The 11,196-nt window shown below is 39.3% G+C and overlaps 1 protein-coding gene across 1 annotated transcript; it reads left to right on the forward strand.

Annotated features, from left to right (window-relative positions):
• The first annotated feature begins 140 nt into the window (after nucleotides 1-140).
• LOC109095408 (protein Wnt-7a) lies at nucleotides 141-10,757 on the forward strand. The gene is made up of 4 exons (XM_042734051.1): nucleotides 141-1,052; nucleotides 1,994-2,220; nucleotides 5,699-5,970; nucleotides 8,423-10,757. Exons 1-4 carry the CDS (start codon nucleotides 982-984, stop codon nucleotides 8,900-8,902), a joined length of 1,050 nt encoding a protein of 349 aa, XP_042589985.1. The 5' UTR covers nucleotides 141-981; the 3' UTR covers nucleotides 8,903-10,757.
• Nucleotides 10,758-11,196: the final 439 nt, after the last annotated feature.

The raw sequence follows: 11,196 nt of genomic DNA on the forward strand, positions 1-11,196 counted from the left end.
TCTTTATTTTAAAGATAAATTATGATGGTAGCATGATTTGTTGATGTGGAATGATAATATGAGCTACTGTTAAGGTCATACTTTTCATTTAACTTTCAATTTCATGTATTCATATTTATAAACCTTACAGAGTTTAAAAGTTTGTGTTTCATTTTTCTGTTTTAATATTTATTGTCCCGTTCTCGGTCCCGGAGAACACATGGTTCTTGGACATCTTTGTTTTGGAAGGTGGGTAGATGAACACATCTCTCGCCTCGCAATTAAGGACTTGAGGTGGGTGAGGGGGGAATCTAAAGTCGAACAAGTTTTCTCATGGGAGGAGCAAACGGGTGCAGGAAAATAGATAAAAGCTCTGTTTAAGAAGCTGGAGCCTGGAGTTATTGCGATATGATCTTCGCCAAGGAGCGCACAGAGAATATAGCTAACTTAGATTTATCATGGTATTATAGCTATAGAGTATAGATCTGTCGCTTATAACTCGGCTGTCGTATCTCAAATCAGATTTTACCTCCTTACATACCGTAGGCTACTTCTATGCATGTGTGTTTGGTTGAACGCGTGCTCGCGGTGTGTTTTGAAGTCATTAGTCGCGTTATCAACCTGCTACTCGGCTTCAGGAGCGCACAGACGTATACAGGAATATCGGAAAGTTTAATTTCCTCCAGAACACACCTTGATAGATTTAACAGATAAAGGACCTGCTGGAAAGTGTGCTGGTGAATGTAAAAGCGGGTAGTTGTAGTCAGTTCCAGTAAATCGAGACGCGTAAAAGTGATACAGAAGTTGTACATATGCAGTATAACATTCATCTCCGCACGTCCCACAGGATATCAGCTCAGGTGTTCACGTCAAGTTTTCACGGAGTTTTGCATCCGTCCAAGGACTTGCTTTGCTTGTGATAAAACCTCACGTCCACCGGTCAGGCTACCCATCAGGAGACTACTATCATTTCACTGTCTATTAAGAAAGTACAGGCTGAACATGAGCAGGAAAACACGGCGCTGGATTTTTCACATTTTCCTCTGTTTGGGGATGATCTATCTGAAGATTGGGTAAGTAGAGTAAAATGAAATGTGTTTATCTGTTTTGACTTGTAAAGTACTCACTGCTGCATTTATGAAAAAGACAGTTTAGTTGTAAACAGGTCTATATTAATTAGCATTTAATCATTGCGGGAACAGTTTTACCGCCATTATGACACTTTGATAACATTTAGTAAAATACTGTGAATATATATCAAACTCTACGTGAAATGCACAGTTCTGATCTACAAGACCAGTAGTTATTTTTTGTGTCTAAAATATGATAATGCTTCACGTTTATGAGTCATTGTATTTGTCCTGATTTATTCAATTGTTTAAAAAGAAATAATGCAATTCATGCAAAAATAATATTATGGATTATGAACGTCTTCAATTTTTGTATTTAATTCTAGACTTTTTTGAGGTGCTTAAATGGAGGGAAAAATAGGCTACAGACAAACACACACACACACACACACACACACACACATATATATATATATAAATATATATATATATATGTATGTATGTTTAAGAAACAAAAGAAAGTTATTTAGTCCTTTTTAATTGATGGTTAAAATAGATTTTTGTAGAAAAAAAACCAACATTAAACATTTCTTAGAACTTTGCACAAGATAAAAAAAAAAAACATTACTCCTTTATATCATCTTGTACATTCTGTATTGTCATTGACCATCTTTGAAGTACTAGATTATCTATTTTTTCTTCTTTTTTTGTTGTTTATTAAAGACAAGTCCCTAAGAACAGTGTTTAAATATGCTATGAGTTATAATAGCCACATAAGACATTCGTATATTGGTTTGTCTCCCAAAGTGCTTTAGTGCTCAGTTTTGTTACCATCCATGTATACGATGAATTATATTTTAGTCAAGGCCCATTGCTCTAAAACTGTATTTTAAATATTCATTATTTTCTTGCATAAACATTCCATTTCATTTTAAACTTTACAGGGGCTTTTCCTCTGTGGTTGCATTGGGAGCAAGTGTTATCTGTAACAAAATTCCTGGTTTGGCCCCTCGTCAAAGGACTATCTGTCAAAGCCGGCCTGACGCTATCATTGTCATTGGAGAAGGAGCGCAAATGGGAATCAATGAGTGTCAGTTTCAATTCAAAAATGGAAGGTGGAACTGCTCGGCCCTTGGGGAAAGAACTGTCTTTGGAAAAGAGTTGAAAGTGGGTATGTTACCAAATTATTATATTTATACTGTTACAGTATTCATAAATGACTATTGACTAAATTACTTTCTTTCGAGGCCTGGAGGGTGTGAAATAGCCCCAATAAAGCTGTTTTTACACCACTTGTAAATGAGATGTTTAGATATCTTTTTTTTTTTTTTTTTTTTTTGTAAGAGACTGACTGACGATCTTAACATCGAACATAACAGTGCTATTTAACACTGAAATCGGAGGTCACTTTTAAACACCTGCTAGAACACTCTTACTTTAATACTTCTTTCATGCAAATATAAGATTTTTTTTCACAAACTTTGCATAGACTTATGTGTTTTGGAATCACACTAAATTGTGTCATGTTCCTGACATCTCATTTGAAATGATTTGAAATTTGATGTCAGCCAAATGTTTAGAGTCTCACACGCCACAGTAACAATGTTATGTAAGTTTCAGCAGCATGCATTCATGGAGCAAGTGCCAATGCGGCTGGATTTATAGCTCTCTCAACAGTCCACCCTCTCAAAAGAATTCTTTTTTTCTAGTCATCCTGTCTTATCTGTAGATTTTAATGATTTGGCAGTCAGGGTTTTCACTTTACCACGGGTATAAGTTACAGTGGTTGAATAGTAGACTAAAAGAAAGTACAGTATTGTGAAGAAATGTAACAATATGTCACCTTAGAGAGACAAAGCATAGGTAATTAAGTGAGTTTTTCACTCGGGGTAATGTTATCCATTTTCCTAAGGCAAACTTAGGCCTGTTAAGGAGTCCTTCAGTGCTATTGAGCCTGCGACACATTGATGAATGGTGGTGTGAAGGACTTTGCTTTAGTTTCAGACCCTACTAGCAAATAGGAGGTGGCATTATTGTGTGGTTTTTCCTGTGGCTGCAGGGAATTTCTAGCTCAAATCTCCAAACTCTGCTGGAAATAAACTCCAAGACAATATTATCTGAAATTTCTTCTCTTTCCTTTAGCCGTACACTTTTAGGATCCAGTCAGTGTTGCGATGGTGTGGTTGAGGCCCAGGGGAGAAGCTTAGATCTGTAGAGACTTGTATCTATCGCTGAAGGTGAAGCTGTATTTTATCCCTCTGCATCAAAGACAAGCGCCACCTGAAAAAAAAGCACAGGTTTTCGTCTCTTTCCATCTCATTCTGGAGCTGCACATACTTAGCCGTTTACACTTGAATGGCAGCCTGGATCTGTTGTGGGTGCTGATTATATTATTTAATACTGTCTGCTTGGACAGCTGCTATGGGTCTCGTGTTGTGTGCGCTCTCATCTAAGCGCCTCAGAGCTGACGCTGACCTAGAGTGACAGACCGTGGTCTCCATTTCTGAAGCGGCACAACTGCTTTATTTACCCAGACACTTTTTGTCTATGGTCAGTATAGGGAGGATTAAATAAAGTGGACAACCGTTCAAACAGGATTGGTTTCAGTGGGTGTATATGACCAGTCATGCTCATAGTAGCAGAAGTTAGAAGATGAAAAGAGGTAGGTAATCCTGTGGGGAGGGGCTTGCGTACTCAAACAAAAAAAAAAAAAGTTGAGTAATGTGCAGTAATTTTCAGGGCCTGGTACCAAGGTCGGCATTTGGCACACACGGCAATGGATTCCACTTATAGGTGCACTTTTGCACATTTTGCCGTCTCCACTACCCATGGACCCGTTCACCTTTTTAACGTATATGTGAATGAAGTTCCGATTGAAATATAGCTTGCTGGAAATCAGCAGTTGGACAGATATGCGAAAGGCGTAACATCTTTGTGCTTGTGTTACTTTATGTTGCTTGAGTGCAACCCTCCTAAATCTTCTCTGCCTTAACCACCCTCTGGTATGCTCAAAAATAGTTTTCCTTCAGCAGTATTAATGCCTCAAGTCCAGACAAGTACATTGTATGAGGTTTATAAATTAACCTCTTGCATTTACAGTTTTGGCAAGAGACATCTCACACAGAATCATGCAATGCCACTGATTCAGATTTCTCTTGAAAATAAATGACACCCATGTCAAAACACACATGTTTTATGGAAGTCTTATCTGCTGTGTTTGTGTTCAGAATATCTTGGTTTAACTAAACATAGCTCAAGTGATATACAAAGACAAGGAGCATTCTACTCTAGTATTGATGAGAATTTTTAAGATTTTGCGTCAATACAGTCTTCATTTTCCTTTCTTCAGGATACATCCCTACTCCTTTGGCGACAAGCCCAAACAACTCATAAAAATCTCCACATAATTGATGCCCCAAACTGGCCTTTGTTAAATTGCATGGGCAGAGTTCCAAGATGTTTATCATCAGCAGGTCAACACATACCAATGTTAGTTTCAGGAAACCACTGAAGACTGTTGCTGCCGCTCTTGATCGCTTGAAGGTGAAAATTCCTGAATTGCTGAGCCGGTCTGTTAACACTCTGACATATGTGTGTGTTTTTCACTTCTTGCCATGAAATGATCAAAAGATAGAAAATATATTAATTGTAATAACTCATGACATCAGTCTTTATGAGGCCTATAAAGGTTAACTTTTTAAAGTGTTTCTTCGGTTCAGGTGTGTAAATGATTCTTAGGACAGTCAATACATGATGACTCATTAATCCAGAAAAGGATATGTACATTTCTGGGAATGTTAACATAACTGAGCAATAATGAATGCATCATATTTTTAAGGGATTTTCCATGCAGTCTCATAGGTCTCTTTTTTTTTTTAGCTTTTATATTTAGCGAATGCTTTTATCCAAGGCAACCTACATCGTGTGAAAATTGGAAACTTGGAACTCTCGGAAAGTTATTTGTTGCTTGATGTCACCATACAAAAAAGTCCCCGAAATAACTCTTTGCAGGATTTCAGACCTATCTTTGTCCTTATAAATGAAATAGACCATTAACCTGGAAGTGCCCTGTTTAACAGTGGCAATCAATTAGAGCAGTCCTCTGGCCAGGGAGGCACTGCATGCCTGAGGAGTTCATCTTCACAGGGTGGATCCCTCGTTCTGACGGAAGCTGGGACAGTGGCCAGGCTAGAGTCTAAACACATACCCTCTATCTCTAGCATTCTATTGTCTCTGAAATAAACCCTTGTCCTTTGTGCTTATTAAAGAGATGGACCGTTCCTTCCTTTGTTCATCTGTGTGCAAACAGTTATTTGTCTTTCTGTTTTTCTCTCTATGACAACTGAAGGACAATTATTTGTGTTTTGAGTAATCACAGGTATTTGATCTGTGTTTGTTTTGCCTATGTCAGGTCCTAGATCATTTTTATATCATGTTTTTCTCAGTAAGCCACCACACCATCTACCAGAGACTGCATACTGTTAATCAGTGTGAAGTGTGCATGATAAATGAACTACACTTGACTCAACTAACACATTTCACTGTTGCTATGAGTGTCAAGATATGTCAGGTATGCAGGGTGGTTTAAAACTGCCTCTGCTGGATCTTGTTGTCAGCGGTACTGACGGAGAATGTTCCTTTGAATCCAGGAAGTAAGGAAGCAGCCTTCACCTACGCCATTATCGCTGCCGGGGTCGCCCATGCCATCACGGCGGCCTGCACTCAGGGTACGCTGAGCGGCTGTGGTTGTGACAAGGAGAAGCAGGGCTTCTACAACCAAGAGGAGGGCTGGAAGTGGGGAGGATGTTCAGCTGATATTCGCTATGGTCTGAGCTTCTCAAAGGTGTTTATAGATGCACGGGAGATCAGGCAGAATGCCAGGACACTCATGAACCTTCATAACAATGAAGTGGGACGCAAGGTATGTGGCACAGTTTGCATGTTTTTGTTTTTAAGAAGTACCATGTCATGCATAAAAACATAATTTTGCCAGGGTTGTCCAATCCTGCTTCTGGAAGGCAACTTTCCTGCAGGGTTTAGCTCCATCACACCTGCCTGGAAGGTTTTTACTGATCCTCAAGACATTGGTTAGCTGGTCCAGGGTGTTTGATTGGGGCTAGAGCTAAACTGCTGGAACATCGCCCTTCAGGAGCAGGATTGGCAGGTGTCTCTTGTAAGGCCTACAGCAGGGGTTCTCAAATTGGCACTTGAGGTCAGTTTTCTTGAAGATTTTAGCTACAACCCTAATCAAACACACAGGAACAAGCTAATCGAGGTCTTCGGGATCACTAGTTACAGGCAGGCAGGTTTGATCAAGGTTGGGGCTAAACTTTTGCAGGAAAGAGGACCTCAAGGGCCAAGGTTGAGAACCCCTGTTAAATGGATTTTCTCTGCTTTGGAGTGGGTAGAAGATTAACAAAAACAAGGTGTAGCAATGCAATGCATTTAGTTTTGGCATGCACTTGACCAGCTATTTGTGATTATGGCAAAACTCATTTTAATAATTGTGATACTATTTAAAAGCGACAGTGATTCACTAGTGGACTTGGGATCAATTGGTAAGACAATAAAGATACTACTGGATTTTATAGTCAAAGGAAACAAAAAAAGATTTCTTGTGTATTTGTAAAAATAATATTAAAATGCATACCGAATGCCCAGGCAAGTTGACTGACCTTCATAAGCTATTCATCATTCAGTGCCAATCTGGAGAGTGTGATGTTTCAGCACTCTGGACAGAGATTTTTTTGGGACTTTAAAACCATAATCCTGACCAGTAACCTTTTATAAATTTTTCATAAAACTCTTCTGGTGTCTGGTGCCTCACATACACCAATCCTCTCTTTATAGCAAGTATAATCAGTCCTGACAATTCACAAATTCATGCAATTTTGCACTTTTCATTGAGCAGTTCTCAATGAAACTAAGGAAATGGCATCAACATGCCAAACACATGACTGCGATTGGTTAATGGGAAAATGCAAGGGGTGTGGCCTCACTTAAGACGCATGGATCTTTCCTTTGTGAACTTTTCCTGAGGCTTACGGTTTATCAGGAATCAGCAGCATGAACATACTAAGCCCGATATGCATCCTAGATTGCAGACAATTGCCAAAAAGACTCCTGAAAGTCTGAGAGGGAGGAAAAAATAATTAAAACGCAAGGTAAAGCCTCTCCCACCCATAGCAAAAGTGAAAAAGAGTGAAAGGAAGAGAAAGAGAGGGAGAGAAAAGACACATTAACCAACCACACCAAAGATTACACCGCCCTGAACAGGCAATCCACTGATGCCAATCAGACCCCTCGGATATCTTCCATATCTAAACAGGCACTCTGCTTCACTGAGTTCTGCTTACATTTGCCCATTCATTCATCTATTCTGAGCTAACCTATGCTTTTTCTGTGCATTTCTGGTGCATTTCTAAGCCTACAGCTAAGGTATGTGAAATGCATTAACTTTTAACATTAGTTTGCAAGAAAATTAACCACAGGACAAGAAATGATACAGCAATCCCTCAGTTACACTACAGCTCAAAATGTTTTGTTTTTACCTGTGAGGTTTTACATGCGTAGGTATAACAAGGGGAGGCACACAGGCACCTGAAACCTGACTCCTGAGCTTTATCTGTGTACACTACACACAGGCTGATTGTTGTAGGAACTCTGCGATCATCGTTCAGTCAGTGTTTATATCATATCCTGTGCAGATTCCGCTTTATTGCTTATACAAGACAAGAGACTCCTACAGACAACCTCTGATAGTTTGCCCCTTGCAACAATTTGTGACGTGTGTTGTGTACACAAATGAAATGGTTTCCTACAAGTATTCAGAGAGCCTGTGAACACAAGCTGTGTTTTGCAGACCTGCTCTCTACTCAGCGAGAGGAATGAGGTAGTCTAGCACTGCAAGTTTAACAATCCTTGCATTCTTCAAATTGGAATGTTAAAAAAACCTTTGTCTCAACCTGTTAAACCATTCCCAGAAATGTAACTGTATGCCACCGAGGGTGATTTCACTTATCCCCACTGTATTGTTAGTCTATCCAGATCTTGGTTTGCTGGAATATGCCTTGTAGATGATGTGAATATATGCAAGATGTTTAAACAGGGTTTTCGACCAAAACTACCACATACCTTCTCGTAAATAAGATCTTTTCCTTCCTCATACATTCCCCGCTTAGCATCAGTAATTCTATCTTTTGTAACGGATGATTGCACACTTCAAATTTGTCACCAGTTGGACTAACTAAATCAACAATGAGTCATCAAACAGTCTACTTCCATAATTACCTTAGGCTAAGATTCCTAAAAGGAACATAGGTGCCTAAACAATCCCAAAGGTATTGACTTGTTGATTTTTCCTCCCACTTCAGGTCTTGGAGAAGAACGTGCGTTTAGAGTGTAAATGTCACGGTGTATCTGGATCCTGCACCACCAAGACTTGCTGGACCACTCTCCCAAAGTTCCGGCAGTTGGGTTACATCCTCAAGGAGAAGTATAACCACGCTGTACATGTGGAACCGGTCCGAGCCAGTCGGAACAAGAGACCTACCTTTCTGAAGGTTAAAAAGCCTTACTCATACCGGAAGCCCATGGACACGGATTTGGTGTACATCGAGAAGTCGCCCAACTATTGCGAGGCAGATCCCGTGACAGGTAGCATGGGAACCCAGGGCAGGATCTGCAACAAGACTGCACAGCAGGCCAATGGCTGCGACCTCATGTGCTGCGGCCGAGGATATAACACGCACCAGTACTCACGCGTGTGGCAGTGCAACTGCAAGTTTCTTTGGTGTTGCTATGTCAAGTGCAACACCTGTAGTGAACGGACAGAAGTGTACACGTGCAAATGAAATATTTATTGCTGGGGAATTGATACACACCTGTGACTAATGTGGTAGAGGGTCTACAGGTGACGCAACCAGATGGCCACTGTTATGGGTTCCAGGTATTGAGAGGAAAGAGCCATTTGCACTGGAAAATTGTGGGTCTGGTGGAGTCTAGACGGAGTAATTGTGTGCAATGCATGCAGCTTTGCTCCAGAGTTCTGCTGAGGGCTTCGGTGTTGGTACCAGTAGACACCTTTCTGTTCCAGTACTGAGCAACAGAGCGAAGTAGCCTGCAAAGGCTTGATCTGTAGACCGTGAGAAAGATGCAGGGTGTGATTATTGAGGGTGTTCTGCTCCGTAGACAGCACAGAAGGTTTTTCTGAGGAACTTTGTTGGCCTGAGTGATTGATATAACAAATCTTACAACATAAAAAACTGTAAATGGACACAACAGTGATATTTAACTTTTTATTTAGAGAAAATGGCTAATGTTAATTTATTTAATAAGGAAACTACTGATTTTTCTCATTGTGTTTACTAGCTTAGATTTAGCTCTTCTCCTGTTTAATATTGTGTTTTGTATAGAAATAAACTGACTAACTTTTACACTGTACATCATGTGCTTTAGCTTAGGGATGAACCAACGATAATGCACAATACAAAAACAAGTGCACTGTACTCGAGGTGTAATTACAAGTCTCTGAAAGAGGAGACTCTACTGTCTTTAATGTATCATTGTAAGGCTTTTTGCTTCCATTTTCCCATCTCCTTAAGTGTCAACCCTTGCACATATATTCCTATGTACAATTACACACTGGGATTGGGCATTGTGTTTGAAGGCTCATTCCTTCCAAAGTGAATAACTCTGTTTTTAACATTGGTCCACAAGAACATTGGTCTTTAAATTGGAATAGTCCAATTAAAATAAGTGAATGGGAACTAAATTCTACCCACTTAAACTTTGAGACCTCATTTGACACAAAGCTTTATGTTAAAGAGGCCACAAGCTTCCCTCGCTTTTGGCTAATATTTGCTCTGTTGGCAGCGAAAGAGAATCAGTAATTAAATCACTTTTCGAATGGAATAGCCTCAATACAGATGCCCCACCTGCTACTGATGTGGAATGTTGAGATCAGATAACCAGTTCTATTAATGTTATATATGATAGGTAATATAACACTTTTTGCTGCTAGTTTTGTTCTTTTCTGCAACTGTAGTTAGTACTAGTAGTATTTTGTGTGTTGTGACCAAATGTGGTTGTCCAGACAGATTGTCCCTGTGTTGACATATATTTTGTAAGAGATTATTTTTATAATTTATTTATTTTGTGTAAAGGAAAAACCCACTACCGATGTCTTGGACAGAAATTAGAGAGATAAGCTAGAAACAGTGTGATTGTGTCACGGTACCAGCTTGAGCAGTTTATTGTAATCTACATCTCAATGAAGTATCACTCATGGTGATGTAGTTGCCAAGTACATAATAATGAAAAAAAGATTGCATATTACAGTACGGCATTATCATACTGGCATTCGAACATGAAAACTTTCAAACGTAGCATTTTCATTACAAAGGTCCTGGATGTGGGATCAGTAAGGGAAACTGTAGTTAAATAATCCTGGGACAAAACTCTCTGGTACTGAGAAAAATTAACGACTGAGGGTTTTTACCAAAGAACATCTGAAATTGTGTTCGGCTCTTTGTCAAAAACTTAAGAGCAGGATGGCCTTGATGTAATAATTATTTTTCAAGAATCTGTGATTTCAACAGATGTTTTGCCAAATTGATTGTACTTCATTATTGTGTCATCAAAAATTATAAAAAAAGATGTTATGCATTATGTTTCCAACAGTGTTAATAAATATTTCCTTGGCTTCTACCATTTTTTATTTTTTTAAGGGGGACGCAACAGTTTCCAAGGCATACTTTTTTTGTTTACTTTTTTTATTTATTTTATAGTTTTTAATATAGTTAGTGAAATAAAATATGTGATATGTTAAATGACCTGTTAGTCAGAATCATCACAATCCCCATACCATATCTCAGGCTAACATCTTACAACCAAACAGAGTCATCACTAGCTTGACAGTCACTCAAATTACCAAAAAAGCAGTAGCAAGTGTCAAAACATACATTGCACTTATGGTCGACTACTGGTTCTGACATTTTTTACTACATGGATGACCGCAGGGCAGGGAGGAAGCTAACGAAAGTACTTGCATGTTAATGGTAGGGCTGGTGTAGAGCTTTAATTGATGAGTAGCAGCGAGGAGGGTGTCACAGCAATGGGCCAGCAAAAGGGGGGTAAGAGGGCTGAT

This window comes from Cyprinus carpio, chromosome B11 (assembly GCF_018340385.1).
Source record: "Cyprinus carpio isolate SPL01 chromosome B11, ASM1834038v1, whole genome shotgun sequence".
Classification (NCBI taxonomy): domain Eukaryota; kingdom Metazoa; phylum Chordata; class Actinopteri; order Cypriniformes; family Cyprinidae; genus Cyprinus; species Cyprinus carpio.

Excerpts from the sequence above, each read along its gene's own strand:
- LOC109095408 (XM_042734051.1), top strand. The coding sequence starts at position 982 with ATGAGCAGGAAAACACGGCGCTGGATTTTTCACATTTTCCTCTGTTTG. Across the intron at positions 1,053-1,993 it reads ATGATCTATCTGAAGATTGG|GGGCTTTTCCTCTGTGGTTG; the intron begins GTAAGTAGAGTA and ends TAAACTTTACAG. Across the intron at positions 2,221-5,698 it reads TGGAAAAGAGTTGAAAGTGG|GAAGTAAGGAAGCAGCCTTC; the intron begins GTATGTTACCAA and ends CTTTGAATCCAG.